Genomic DNA, 15,458 nt, shown 5'->3' on the forward strand with positions numbered 1-15,458 from the left:
TCTGACCTAGAAATTTGTGACAAGGCCTTATATAGGCCACTTAAGTTTTAAACACATAGTATTAACATTAATAGCTACGCTTAACATTTTAATCTCAAACTTGAAATTATGAACCTACTCATTTTTCTAAGATTTTTCATATTTTTATTTTATTTTTCGCAGCACCTTTCCGGTACGCGCTTTTCCATAGCCAGTATCAGTCCTGGCACTAGTTCTCATTATTTTAACTTGAAACTTGTTTTACAAGTCCTATATATTATTCTAGAAATATTCATGCACTTATTATAATTTTCCGGGATACTTCATCAGTACGCATTTATACCGAGTAGCAGAACCGGTATCTGCATTTTTCGTCCGAAAAGCGACTTTCAACATTATTACTCACTTACTATAATTATTAAAGCCTCATAATAATTATTAGGGTCAATTATGAAATTATCTCATAATTATCTAATTAACTTCCTTAATTAGCAGTACGAGTTCTTACATGATGAATCCCAGATTAATTAATAATGGGCTAACTGAAGTATATACAAGTGAGAGACCCATGAATCTCAATGTTAAATTGTGACATGATATCGAACCTACTTACTAGCATACCACGGGCTTCTTTCAACTCACCTGACATACATTTTACAAGTCAATCTCCTCTCCAATAACATAAATTTAACAAAAAATAAATATATTAAAAGGTGCAAAACCCACCTTGGGGATCAACATTTTAAATATTAGAAAATATGAGGATCAACATGAAGCTTTTGGATCCTAGCATGGAGACCCACATTGAATAGTACATTTTTTTGCGGATAAGGATTAGGAGTATGACTTGAAGAGATGGATGGGGCACTACAACTTGTGTTTATGCAATTGGGTCAATTAGAAAAAAAGTGAGAGACTGAGCAATAACATTTTGCAAGAAACAAACAAGCACATGACACTAATGGTTTCTTTGATTCTTAGGGTGCATGATGCCTAATCATGGGTTCCCTCTCATTGCTCCGTTTTTTTAGGCTACTCTACCTCCACCGTACATGTGTCCCGCAAATATTATCAGTAATATTGCTATCCCATTTGATTGGTCTTGCTTTTTTATTTTTTTGGTAAGCGGTCTTGCTTTCTACTTGTGCGATAGTAGTAGACACACAATAGTGCTATCACATTTTATCGGTTTTGCTTTCTATTTGAGTGGTATGGTCGGAATACAAAGCCCAAAAATCTGAGTTATCAACCTTGTCAGTCATGACCAAAGGTGAGAGCCTCCATAATATTTTGGAGGTTTATTACAGGGTTGACAGATAAAAAAAACTAAGATTGAATGATATGATATAAAATTATAAATACTTGAATACTATCAAACATGAAAATGTGAAGATTTTATTTATCACCGCTTATTATATAATTATATTTTCTAAAGTTAAAAGATAATTATCAGGAGAATTTTTTAATTGGAACTGTTCTGTCTGAAAGACAGAAATGTCCAACCGGTGGCTGATATATTTTATGTAAGATCTAGGTGCTCTCTCTCAAGTATCTATGAATGAGATACCCTTGATGGTAGGTCGATCACTGTGCACAATAATAATCGACATAGTCAAGGCGTGGGGTGTGTGCACAGTGACAAGCTAAGAGAGAGGGTTTCAGAGTATGTACCTTATTGGTTTAACCCCGTATTTATAGATGGGTTACCTGAAGAAGGGTACTTCTGGGCCTCTTAGGAATATTGGGGGCACAAGTCCAACTGCTTAGCTGTCTGGATAGGATCGTCATCAATAGGAGATTTCATTCCTTTTGTGTTGTCCTTTATTGGTCCTTCTAGAATATGGACATTTGTCAGGTCCAGGAACCAAAAAATTAATCTCAAAGCAATGCTTGTTAAGATACCTTAATGAAAAATAAAGGTTCAAACTCCCATTACGAAATAGGAGCTATGAGAAACCAAGGAGATAAAACAATAAAGTTGTTATGAGAGTGGATGTGCAACATAAAAACAACTTACAAAGTGACAAAATGCACGTGGCATGCATGCTATGCTAGTAATTGATTGATAGAAATATAAAGAGAGTAACCTAAGATCAGTCGCACACGTTCTCCTCTCTCTCTTTTTTACCTATTTTTCTTATACGTTTTTTTAAAGTCTTCCGACTTCTGTAAATGATGTTACTTAAACTTTAAACCATTTTTTATCTCGATATGTCGACATGATTGTATAGATAATTTCATCAATAATAGGCTGTGGATATGATGGAAATAGTTAGTGAGACAGAGAATGAAAAAAATAAATGGCTAATATGAGTTGGGCTGCTTCTACGAGAGGAACAACAGATCTCTTTCATTGCTAAAAGCATGTACGATATAGGAGCCCAACAAATATTTTATCAGCCTCTAATAATGAAAATGCTAAGTTTTGTTTTTTGATTTATTCCACTTGAGCTTCAACGTGTTTTCCTGGTAATTCATCATATATTCTCATACCAAATACAGATCTGCTTGATGGATGCACATGATGACAATTGATAGTTTGATACCACCATTTAAATTGATTAATTTAGCCAAGGGAAAAAAAATTATTTATTTTTTTCTATTGAAAGAAATAACTAGCTGACGCATAAGACACTTGAAATATAATTAATGCCAATTTCTAATGTACATGTGGTCTAAGTATTGTCACGAAATAATTGAAGTCAGGAAATGATCAATGCTCAGGGATGATATTGCAACTAAAATTTGAGTAAAAAGTTACAATTCAACCTAACTAGATATTTACATTTTTAATTTCCATGAAAAAGTATATGTATATATACCATTACACAAAGTTGATGCCCCCAGATAATAATCACTAGTGATTGAGGATGTTAAGAAGGGCAACTCTAATCTTAATCAAACGCCTAAACAGAAACTCAAGCCCTTCTTCAAGGTCTTGAACGAGCGGTTCCAGTTTCTCCAAGTGGTTTTGCAACTTATTCATGTTTTCAAATTTGCTTGTCTGAGAAAATATGTAGGATTGCAATGCTTCATCAAGTTGGGAAAATTCACTTTCATCTGAAAATTGTGAGCAAGCTGCTACTTTTTTGGTCTGCATTAGCTTGGAAATCAAAAGCCAGCTACTTGACTTTGATTGTGTTGTCCCTGAGATAAATTGCTGTAGTGCCTGAAATGTTGATAGAGTAATCACTTCCACGTTTTCTAATAAGCTAATCAAAGCTAATGTTTGATTGTCTTTGTTTGTGGATGAGATGTTGCAATTCTTTGTAGTAGCACCCTTCAAATTTGTCAAGGCTTTTGAGATGGCTTTTCTTACCACCTTCCTTGAAGTCAAAAACTTTTTAACCTCTGCCTTGAGCTCCACTTCACCACCCCTTCTTCTTCTCATAATTGATTGAAGTTCACGCATACACTCCTTTGTATGTAGTAGAGAATCTTTGGTGGCTGTGCACACATCTAAGAGCCTTAAGGATCCATCCAAAAGCTCATCTACCCAGTTTTCTTGACTATTATGGAGGAGGGCTTCTTGGATGAGGGGTAGCTGGATCAAATTTTCAACACAATCATGAAGATCCTGCAACCCTCCTAGCTTATGGCTAAGCAATGAAGAGGAAGAGGATGTTTCATGGGAAGCCCTTAACCTGTCCAAATGCTCATTGCATTGTAGAATGAGAGGGTGTGGTCTAGAGGGCAAGCTGTTTGATCTAGCATGGAAGTTGGATTTAGTTTTCAAAGTAGAGGGTGCCATTTTTGCTTAGGAGAATAGAAGCCTTGTATTTTGAGTGTAGAATTGAGTCCTTAGATCTACTTTCTTTACAAAGCCATATGGCTCAATATATATTATGGGTGTTGGAGACACAAGGAATCTCATCTTAAACAAACATCAATGAGTGCTAACTAATTGAGATTTGGATCTAAACATTATCACAAAAATGTTAGAGCAGTGTCTCCCACAAGGAAACTCTCCAACTAATACTTTTGTTTAATTTTGCTCTTTCTGACTTCCATGATTATGACATTTTCAATGCAAATCATTTACTATTAAAATCCTTCATTCAATAATGCAATTCATCTGCATGTGTGGACTACTCTGATGACTAAAACAATGGCTGCAGCATTGCTGTGAATGTCTCTCTTGAAAAGACAAGAACCGCATTACTTGTTCCCAAGCATTAAAATAAAGCTAAAAATGTGTGAGTGAAAAGAGCCAGACCCAATTTTCGAATCCGTATGATCACCAATCTGTCTGTCTTCGTTGCATTTAATTTCATGTCCAAATTAATATAAGACTGCCTAATGGTTGACGAACGTGAGGTCTGAGCTCTGCCTACCATCTACAATATTTGAACCAAGAAAATAGGAGGTGTGATATAATTTAAAGAGAAATATTATATTTACAATATCTTTTGGTTTACAATCAAATTTTAATTGTTAATTTCCGCCATTGTTATAATTTATTGAAATTAATAATTAATTATTAAATTATATAACAAATAAATTATAACTGTTAGATTGATGGAAATCAAACGGTTAAGATTTGGCTGTAAGAGATTGTAAGTGAAAAAAGATTATAAATATAACCTCTCTCAATTTTAAATATCATAACCGTGATCAAAATATAAGAATTAAATCGAAATACTTACCTTTAGGAGGTGTATTGGATTAAGATTTTAAAAGATTTTTTTGAGCTAAAAAATCTTATAGATTTTAAAAAACTATTTAAAATTGAAGAGACTTCAAACATTTACATGGCTCTTCTTTTGCTTCAAACATACACATATAACTCTTTTCATTTGTAGCAATTGAACTTATATAAGAAGATAGGAAAGGTGATATACGGCTAAAATAGGGCTGAGAAAAATAGGATTTGATACAATAAAATAACGTGGAAAATCCTCAACTGATAAAAAAAAAATTATAAGTAAGAGTAAAGAAGATTTTCATTAAATAGAAGAAAGTACAATTTCTCTCTAAATGCAAGGAGAGAATAATAAACTCTCCTAAGATAGGAGAATGTACCTCACTCTAAGAAAACACTCAGAAGACACTGAATTATGTCTCTGTGTTGGATGATTAAAACTGAAATGCAAAGTCCCTATTTATAGGCATAGGGTGCTGCTATACATTTCGTAATTGATTTTCATTTTCCGCAATTCCAACAATATGACATGCGGAAATTATGAGTGCATATCCGCATGGGCATTAATTTGTGCACAAAAGTCATCGAAAGTGGTTTTACTTTCATCATGGCTTACTACATCAAAGTTTTCCTGGAAGGGTGAAATATATCAATATAACACTAACTAGATGAGACAATAATACAAGCTATAGTTCAGTGGAAGTCATAGTTGAGGTCATGCAAGCACGGGCAAGCTGAAAATCGAGGGGGAGATGAAGGGGTTGGACACTTGAACTCCCAGTTATGAGGGATGATTTTTTTTTTTTGTACATTGTCAGGAGGTATCCCCATTCAACCTTCTCCGGGCACCATGCCCTCGGGGTACGGCCCTCATTGTGTGCACTAAGCTTCGCAACCGGAGAAAGGACGAGACTAATGATGAGGGATGATTTGAGTAGAATAACAATGTGAGTCTTGGTGAAGAAGATGATCCCTCATGGGATAAGTGGGGGTTATTTATAGTGAATTGACAGATTCTGTGAAATTTGATGCCATAACCTTCAGCCCTATGGTTCCCATTGGCGTGTGACGCTGCGTGACTTCTCATGTGCAAGTGCGTGGGAGTGAGAGAGAATCAGATATAAAAGTACAATTTGTCCTTTGGTGAATTAATGGGCTAGGTCACCAGGCAGCCCAATGGGAAGGCATGAACAGATAGACCCAACTGCCCAATCTAGAACGCTAATCAATCTGCATTATTTTTTAACTTTCCTAGTTCCCGTTGGTATTGACTTATTAAAAAAGTATTTTTTATGATTTTTTTTTTATTTTAAAAGTACTTTCTATAAAAGTTGCACCTATTTAGATTTTTTTAAAAATATTAGATTTTTGAAAAAAATATTTCGCTTTTGACTTCTGTTTTTTTGAGAAGTTAAAATTTTTAGCTTAAAAAAAAAAAGGTTTTAGCTTTTTTTATAAGCAGACATCCAAACAGACTTTTTTGAAAAGTGCTTTTTTTTTTCTTAAAAAAAGCAGCTTTTGAAAAAAAAAAGCTCATCCAAACGAGCTCTAAGTGCGTCTTATGTCTTATATTATAAATCTCTTTTCATACAAGAATGACTTCCCACTATGAAGCACTGACACTTCAAAAATACTGATGTGTCGTGTTCGACACTTCCCGACACTTCAACACGCATTATAGAAATTCAAAAAAAGGTTCAAAGGTTTCGTTGTATTGAGTTTTTAGTTCCAACTATTAGATTCATTGGATTACGATTACCATTTTATTGAGTTTAATATAAATATTTGGGATATATTATGTTTCTTTGCAAAATTGATGAATATTATAAGTTTAATTTTATTTTTTTGTTAAATTATTGAATATTAAATGTAATATACACTACATAAATTAAAAATATTATTTAATATCAAAACGTGTTCTAACGTGTCAAAACCTGACTTTTTTTAGAATTAACGTGTCAGAGTGTCATATCGTATCGTGTCACGTGTCCCGTGTCAGTATCCGTGCTACATAGCTTCCCACTATCTTAGGCGTGGTCCACGTGGATAACTTTAAATCCCTTTTTTAAGTTATCAACTTTCATTCATAACGAACTTATCTAGTCAAATAATCATTTAACTAATTAAAACTAACTAAAAGTAAATACAAAACTATGCGACCACTTCTAGATTATTATATATATATAGGGAAATATTACTCTCCTTTTACATAAGGTAACTTATCTCATCTTCTCTCACTTCGATTTCCGCACCCTACTTTTTTATTCTTTTTCTTTTTTCTTACAATAGTGGGACCCACTCATTTTCTCTCTACCACATAAGATAACTATCTTATGTGGAAGGAGATTAATAAAACTCATATATATATATATATATATATATATATATATATATATATAAGTCTTACTTCTCATCTCAGCTGTTGATTTTCGTCTATTAATGATTATAGTTTATTTGAAATTAATAATTAATTAATTCGTCTAAGTCTTACACCGGAGTCAAAAGATTTCTTCCATATATATATATATATATATAATAGAGATATTTTGACTCCAGAGTAAGACTTACAAATCTTACTCTCTATTTTAAACTTTAATTTCCGCTCATGTAATAGTTATAGTTTAGGAAATGATACTAATTAAACTATTCATTCGAAGTCACCACCATGATGTGCTCAAATTTCATGGTGTAATTTAAGTCAAGAAATGATAAAAGCTCAATGGTGATATTGCAACTAAGAATTTGAGTAAAAAGTTTCAATTTATTATCTCTAGATATGTACATTATGATTTCCGTATAAAATTATAACTACATAACACTACAAAAATTTGATGCCCCGGATATACTCAACTAGTGATTGAGGATGTTAAGAAAAGCAACTCTTATTTTAATCAAACGTCTAAACAGAAACTCAAGCCCTTCTTCATGGTCTTGAATACATGACTCAAGTTTCTCCAAGTGGTTTTGCAGATTATTGATGTTATCTGATTTGCTTGTCATGTGAAGTACAGAAGATTGCAATGCTGCATCCATTTGGGAAAATTCACATTCATCTGCCGCTTGTGCGCAACCTGTTCTTTTGGTGTGGATTAACTTGGAAACCAAAGACCAGTTGCATGGTTTTGCTTGTGTTGATCCAGAGATAAATTTCAACAATGACTCAAATATGGATAGAGTAACTACTTCAACATCTTTTAACAAGCTAACCAAGGCCATGGTTTGTTGGTCTTTGATGTTAGAAGAGAAGTTTCCCCTTTTGGAAATAGCCTTCAAATTCCCCAAGGTTTTGAAGATGGCCTTTCTCACCACCTTCCTAGAAGTCAAAAACTTGTTAACCTCTGCTGTGAACCCCATTTCTCCTCCCTTTCTTCTTCTCATAATTGATTGAAGTTCACGCATGCACTCCTTTGTATGCAGTAGAGAATCTTTGGCTGATGTACACACATCTAGGAGCCTTAAAGATCCATCCAAAAGCTCTTCTACCCAAGATTCTTTAGGTTCATGGAGAAGGGCTTCTTGGGTGAGGGGAAGCTGGACTAATTTTTCAACACATTCATGCAGATCCTGCAAGCCTTCTAGTTTATGGCTTAGAAATGAGGATGAAGAAGAGGTTTCATTGGAAGCTCTTAACCTGTCCAAGTGTTCATTGCATTGGAGAATAAGTGGGTGTGGTCCAGAGGGCAAGCTGTTTGAGCGAGCATGGAAATGGGATTTTGTGTTCAAAGGAGAGGCTGCCATTTTTCTTCAGACTTGAGATCAAATGTAGAATTGGGTCTATGGATCTGCCTTCTTTCCATTGCCACATGCTCGATATATATAATCTTATGCTCAATTATTTTTGCAATTAATTTCTAAAATTAAATTATATTTCATTGTGTCAACCCTCGTGTGCATGTGAAGAGTAGTTAATTAGGTGGCTAAAACACAGGCTTGGGTCTAGCTGGACATGGGGAACAAGTGCTGAATCTCTTGTTCCCACTGCCCTCAGCATCATCAAGCTAAATGTTTAATTTAGTGCTACATTACCAATTGCAAAAATAATAGATAAACTTTATTTCTTTTAGTTGCACAAGTTTTGAGTCTATGAATGTGCCAATAATATGGGTATAGGGGACACAAGGAATCTGATGTTAACAAATCTCATTGAGTTCTAATTAATGTAAATCTGGATCTAGAAATAATCACAGAAAATCAGAAATGTTAGGGCAGTGTCTCCCACAGGGAAGCTTTGCAACTCATAATCTTGTTTTCTCCCTCACTTGCATTATAATATATGTATATCCTGTCCATGAGTAACATTAATGCAATCAGTTGTCTCATTACAATTGATATGCAAAGAAAATGGAATATGATAAACAAATATCAGTGAGTTCTATTTAATTTAATTTGAATCTTTGCATATCAGAGAAATGATAGAGCAATGTCTCCCACAAGGGATGCTCTCCAACTCAATATTGCATGATAATCACGTTATTTTTTATATTATTATATCCAAACAAGGCGTGGCATTGATGCATTCGTTGTTGCAATTGATGTACAAGGAAAATTTACAATATTTGACATTACATGGACTCACCTTATAACTTTCTGACCTCTCTTGGTAGAACAGCGTTGCCTGCCACTCAGGGGCCTACCACATAGCTCATGTTAAGTGCTTATCACATAGCTCATGTTAAGCGTTTAATAAACAATTAGGTAGGCAAAGACTCTTTTTTATTAGTCTATTTATTTTTTTAAAAATAAATAAATAAATTTCAAAGTACCAAAAATGCTTTCCTAACTAGTTGACCTGTTTATTCAAATGTCTCAGCCCGCTAATTTATTTAAAGACCTCACCATACGTACGTTGACTTAATTAAAGATAGTTTTTTAGTATATTTAAAGGCTTTATTATAATATAAGTCTTTAAATAAATTTTTAGGTCAGGTTATGTTTTTAAAAAAAGGTAATATACCAAACCCTTAAAAAATAACCTACATAAGTTAAATAGTCTAGGCTACATTTCATTTTTGGGAAACAGGCTAAACTTGTTTAACAAAGCTTGTCTTAGTCTAACATGCTTCTACTCCATCATGTAAATAGGTAAGAATTGATTTATTAAAAGAATAAGAGACAACATTTCATAGAAAAAAATTATAGTTTGTTTGATTGTTAAAATAATATAAGTATCAGATAAAAAAAAAAAAAAAACAACTCAAGTGACATCACAAATCTTTAAACTTTTTTTATCCATTAAACCAAGTTACAAAATGTTGTTTATAACACAAAAAATGTTTACAATCACAAATCAACGGAGATATCACATTATTTCTTGTCATGTGCATTAGTTATTAAATATCTAACAATACAAAAAATTATCTTATGATTATATATATATATATATATATATATATGCGTCAAATACAGCCTAAAAAATTATAAGGTGCTTATGCTTATTTAGTGGGGCAAGCCAATCAAAATTGGAGAGAGAAAATGTGATATGTGTATAGAGAAGAGAGAAAAAAAAAATTAAATCATGTGTCATATTTTTAGTGGAAAGAGCATGTTCCTGAAGCACTGAAAGTTCTCTCGTAGGTAAGAATCCTAATTATTTCAATCATTTTGGGATAGACCGCAAAAAATATCTTGTAAATCGAAGGTATCCTTTACCGAATCAAAGAGGTAAATTTGTCTAAATACATGCAAGTTAGACACCACCTAACTGCACTATCAAACATAAACAATTCTTTTACTCATTCAATAATTTTGTTTTACTTTATCCTTCTATGGAAGTAATTGAGCTAACAATTTTTAGTGTATTTGACTTTTTCAAAAGAAATTTCAGATTAAATTTTTTCTATAAATATAATTTTCATTTTTCGATAAATTTTTGTAACGATGTTATTTTTTATTACTATTTAGATATTAAGAACAAATTTAGAAAATAAAAAAAAATCATTTTGTCCAAAGAAATTATTAATTTTTACTATGTTTTCATGATTAATCCAAAAAATCCTTTAACTTATTTGTTTAATTAGATTTTTTTATATATTAAATATTAATTGATATATGTTATTCTATTTTATTTTTTTTAATTATTACCATCACTAAAACAAGTTCAGCTTTTATGCATTTTTAATGTATGTCTTTTGGGCCAACTGTTTCGAGCCACCCAGCCCAAAACACAAAGCAACAAAGGCTAGCTCAATTGTGATCGGACCAGCCAGCTGGACTGATGGTGATTCGTGAGTGGTTGTATCTGGGCTGATGGGCTTACTTTCGGAATGGGCTCAGAGTTTGGCCCAATTCAAGTTGCTTGCCTATGCTGTGCTCTTTTTGTTTGTTTCAATGGCTGCTACTTTCTCTCCTCAGAAAACAAAGAGGGTTAGAAATTAGAAGGTGATCATATGGAGTTTCTTCAGAGCCTCAGTTTTAGTAGTTGGCTTTTGCTTCATATATAGAAAACCAAGCGTTATTATTATTATTTTATTTTTTTTCACTCTGAAATGTTACCAAATGAGTGTGCAATTATATCATCTTGATATGGATCTAAGCTTCGTCGCTATTATCTTGCAATGCTTTGAATGCATCAAGTTTCCAACTCATCCTTCAATTATTTAGCATACGAATCACACGGACATATTATTGAAAAATGGCAATTTTTGCAGGTTGATGATTTAAAAATTGAAACTCTGCAAAGTTTGCATTGTAACGGGATCTCTTGTCTGTAGGAGGAGAAGCTATTCTCTTCTTTAATAGCATTAAGTCAGTGAACTTGTCTGTCTTCAGGGTAAGAGGAATCTTCTGTTCAGGTATTTATACAATGGTCACATGTAGAACGCTGTATTTTGCAGTGTCTCCGACTTAACATCTATTAGTTAATCAATATTAATATATAAGTGCATGATGGCTTCATATGTTGTCTTGAGAATAAGTACAGGCCCTAAGTTTTGATTTAATCATCAACCTAATGGCAGTTTTTAGAGCGACAGCTAGGATATGTATTCAAATTGACTTTCAATTAATGTGGGCTCAGTACTTGATTTGAAGAGGTTACAAATTATTATATTTTACTCCTCCTTCTCCTTCATCTTTTTTTCTTTCTTGTGCAGAAAGGAAAACTGGAAAAGTAAAACATGATTATATACAGGATTCATAACACTGCAGTTATACATATAACATGTTTAGAAATGCCAAATCTAAAACGTATTATAACACATTTAATTTTAGAATTGTCGATTTAAGTAAAAAAGAAAAAAAGTTATTAAGCAGGTGCTTTTCTTCTTTGTAAGTCTGGAAGTGATGGAAGTGAATATGTTTGTTTATAATTTACCTCCTCTTTCCTTTCACTTATTTTAGTGGTTAATATTTGAAGAAAAATTGAAATAGAAAGATGAGATTTGAGGGTACACAGGAACGCAAAAGAGACAGATTTTGAAGTAACTATAGTTTGGTCCTTGGATAATATATATTCAGTAAAAAAAAAGAAAGTAAAATTGGTTACATTCATATACAATTTTGTGACAATCATGGGGGAAAATTGAGTGCACAAAAATTGTGTAGATATTCTAGGATTAATGGTTGAAGATGTTGAGAAGGAAAACTCTGTTTCTAATTAGTTTTCTTGAGAGCTGCTCAATTCCTGTTTCTAGATCCTGAATGCACATCTCCAAATTTTCCATATGGGTCTGAAAATTTTCAATAGATGAAGACTGGCGACTGATGAGAGACTGCAAAGCTGCATCCACCTTTTCAAATTCATTAGTGTTTGAATCTTGAGAGTCACAAGTAGCTCTTTTAGTCTGCATCAACTTGGATATTACTGACCATCTGCTCTGTTTTGAGTGTCCTTTTGGGTCAGATATAAACAGGAACAAATGTTCTAGTGAGTTCAGGGTGATTGCTTCTGCTTCTTTTAAGAAGCTAAGCATTGGTGAAGTGTTGTTGTCTTTGTTTGAGGAAGAAGCTATGAGCTCATGTTTTATTCCTTTCAAATTCTTCAAGGCATTTTGAATTTCCTTCTTCATCTTCTTCCTTGAAGCCAAGTATATTTCACCATCAACTGTGAATCCAGTTACATCTCCTCTCCTTCGTCGAATGACTGACTGAAGCTTGTGCATGCTTTCCTTTGATTGCAGTAGGCAATCTCTAGTTATACTGCAGATGTCCAAGAGCCTCAGAGACCCTTCTAGTAGGTTATCAAACCATTTTTCATTGCACTCCAGTGCTAAGGTTTGTTGTTTGATTGGCAATTGCAGCAGTTTATCAATGCAGTCATGCAAATCCTGTATGCCACTAATTTTTTGGCTTACTGAAGATGATGAAAATGAAGAGGTGGCTTCAGAACCCTTCAGTCTTTGCAAATGCTCCTCAAATTGTGATACAAATGGGTGAGCTGCAGAAGGCAAACTGTTGCAGCGAGTATGCAGAGAGCTCTTTGTGTTTGTTTCAATGGTTGCCATGTTCTCTTCTAAGAAAACAAGAGGGTTAGAGGGTAATAAGATATATTGTTCAGAGCTTGAGTTATAGTGGTTGGCTTTTGCTTCATATATAGGCATATAGCACACGAGTTAAGGGAGACAAGTAAAATATCTTTTCCCTCAAATGTCACCTAATGAGTATGCAATTAAATCATCTTGATTTGGATCTCTGCTTCCTTGCTATTGTCTGGCAATGCTTCCCATGCACCCAGCTTCCAACTCATCCCTCAATTTTTAACTTGGCAACCACGTGGATTCTATAAAAGGGCATCTGTGCAGGTTGCTAATATAAAATTCCAATCCCTGCTGGTCATGCATGATAATGGTAATGGTATCTCTTGTTTGGTGGAGTAGAAGCTATTCTATTCTTAAATAGCATGCAGTCTTCGAACTTGTCTGCCTTCAGCAGATCAATTAGGGGCAAGAGGAATCTTCTTGTTTAGGTATTAATACAATGATTACATGATGATGGCTTTATTTTGCAGTGTTCCCATCTTCATATCTATTAATTAATTAATATTAATATAAATGCGTGTTTGCTCCAGATTTTATAATGAGCTTTATTCTATGATAATATACTTTTTCGCTTGTCCTCCTTACATGAATACAACACGATGCTTTTTCGTTATCCTTAGCATATAAAACTGGAGAACCTGTGCAGGCATTGAGTTTTGGTTTAATCATCAACCTAAAGGCAATTTATGTTTGACAGGTTGGATAGGCATCCCAATTGACCTTGATTATCACATGGGCTCAGTACTTGATTTGCAAAGGTTTCAAATTATATTATTTTACTCCTCTTCCTCTTTTATCCTTCATTTTATTTTTCAAAGAAGGAGAAATGAAACTTTATTAAGAGATAAGATTAGCCAGATGGCATTGGTACCTATAACATGTTTACAAATGCAAAAAATATAATAGACCATACCATATATAGGTGGACTACATGAAAAAGTTATTAAGCAGTTGCTTTTATTTTTTTTGTGACTCTGAAAATGAAAAAGGTTTGTTTACTCATTTATCTTCTCTTTCTTTTCATTATTATAATGGTGAATATTTGGAAGAAAAAGAGAAATTGAAATATGAGATTTTGAGGGTACACAGGAACTTGGTAAAAGAGATAGATGTTGATGTAACAACAGCTTGATCCTATAGATAATATATTCAGTAAAAAAAATAATCACATTCATGTACAGTTGTGTGACACTCATAGGGAAAAAAAAAATGAGTCCACAAAAATCTCAATAGATACTACGATTGGTGGCTGAAGATGTTAAGAAGGGAAACTCTGTTTCTAATTAATTTTCTTGAGAGGTTCTCAACTCCTATTTCTAGATCCTGAATGCACATCTCCAAATTTTCCATGTGAGTTAGAAAATTTTCAATAGATGAAGGCTTGTGGCTGGTGAGAGACTGCAAAGCTGTATCTACTTTTTCAAATTCATTTGTATTTGATTCTCGAGAGTCACAGACTGCTCTTTTAGGCGTCATCAACTTGGGTATTGCTGACCATCTGCTGTGATTTGAGTGTCCTTTTGGGTCAGAGATAAATAGTAATAAACTTTCTAATGATCTCAGGGTTACTGCTTCTGCTTCTTTTAAGAAGCTATGCATCGACAAAGTGGCTTTGTCTTTGTTTGAGGAAGAAGCTCTGTGCTCATTTTTTATTGCTTTCAAATTTTCCAGGGCCTTTCCAATTAGCTTCTTCATCTTCTTCCTCGAAGCCAAATATTTTACACCCTCAATTGTGAACTCATTTTCATTGCCTTTCCTTCTTCGGACGACTGACTGTAGTTCGTACATGTTTTCCTTTGATTGCAGAAGGCAATCTTTAGCTGTACTACAGATATCCAAGAGCCTAAGAGACCCTTCTAGTAGGTCATCGATCCATTTGTCTTTGCACTCTCGTGCTAAGGCTTCTTGTTCTATTGGCAGTTGAAGCAACCTATCAGCAGAGTCATGCAAAGCCTGCATGCCATTAAGTTTGTAGGTTACTGAAGATGATGACAATAAAGAGGTGGCCTCAGAACCCTTCAATCTTTGTAAATGCTCCTCAAATTGTGATACAAGTGGGTGAGATGCAGAGGGAAAGCTATTGCTGCGAGTATGCAGAGAGCTCTTTGTGTTTGTTTCAATGACTGCCATTTTCTCTTCTCAGGAAAGAGAGGGTTAGAAGATGATAATATATAGTTTGTTTCAAAGCCTGAGTTTTATGTTTGGCTTTTGCTTCATATATAGCAAACGAAACAATGAATTATGGGAGACAAGAAGAAATTTTTTACCTCAAATGTCACCTATGGAGTATGCAATTATATTATCTTGATTTGGATATCAGCTTCCTCACCATTATCTGGCAATGCTTCCCATCCACCAAGCTT

The 15,458-nt window shown here is 33.8% G+C and overlaps 4 protein-coding genes across 4 annotated transcripts; all 4 read right to left on the reverse strand.

Annotated features, from left to right (window-relative positions):
• Positions 1 to 2,836: 2,836 nt before the first annotated feature.
• LOC133297571 (uncharacterized) lies at positions 2,837 to 3,730 on the reverse strand. The gene has a single exon (XM_061496743.1). It carries the CDS (start codon positions 3,728 to 3,730, stop codon positions 2,837 to 2,839), a length of 894 nt encoding a protein of 297 aa, XP_061352727.1.
• A 3,667-nt stretch (positions 3,731 to 7,397) lies between these two features.
• Positions 7,398 to 8,362, reverse strand: LOC133298616 (uncharacterized). Its single transcript, XM_061497946.1, has one exon. The coding sequence runs from the start codon at positions 8,357 to 8,359 to the stop codon at positions 7,472 to 7,474; it is 888 nt and encodes a 295-aa protein (XP_061353930.1). The 5' UTR covers positions 8,360 to 8,362; the 3' UTR covers positions 7,398 to 7,471.
• A 2,910-nt stretch (positions 8,363 to 11,272) lies between these two features.
• On the reverse strand, positions 11,273 to 13,519 carry LOC133298035 (uncharacterized). Its single transcript, XM_061497277.1, has one exon. It carries the CDS (start codon positions 13,156 to 13,158, stop codon positions 12,175 to 12,177), a length of 984 nt encoding a protein of 327 aa, XP_061353261.1. The 5' UTR covers positions 13,159 to 13,519; the 3' UTR covers positions 11,273 to 12,174.
• Positions 13,520 to 14,331: 812 nt separating this feature from the next.
• LOC133297582 (uncharacterized) lies at positions 14,332 to 15,225 on the reverse strand. The gene has a single exon (XM_061496751.1). The coding sequence runs from the start codon at positions 15,223 to 15,225 to the stop codon at positions 14,332 to 14,334; it is 894 nt and encodes a 297-aa protein (XP_061352735.1).
• Positions 15,226 to 15,458: the final 233 nt, after the last annotated feature.

Source organism: Gastrolobium bilobum, unplaced genomic scaffold (genome assembly GCF_033153095.1).
Source record: "Gastrolobium bilobum isolate Gb01-03AN ecotype WA unplaced genomic scaffold, APGP_CSIRO_Gbil_v1 utg3870, whole genome shotgun sequence".
Taxonomy (NCBI): Eukaryota; Viridiplantae; Streptophyta; class Magnoliopsida; order Fabales; family Fabaceae; genus Gastrolobium; species Gastrolobium bilobum.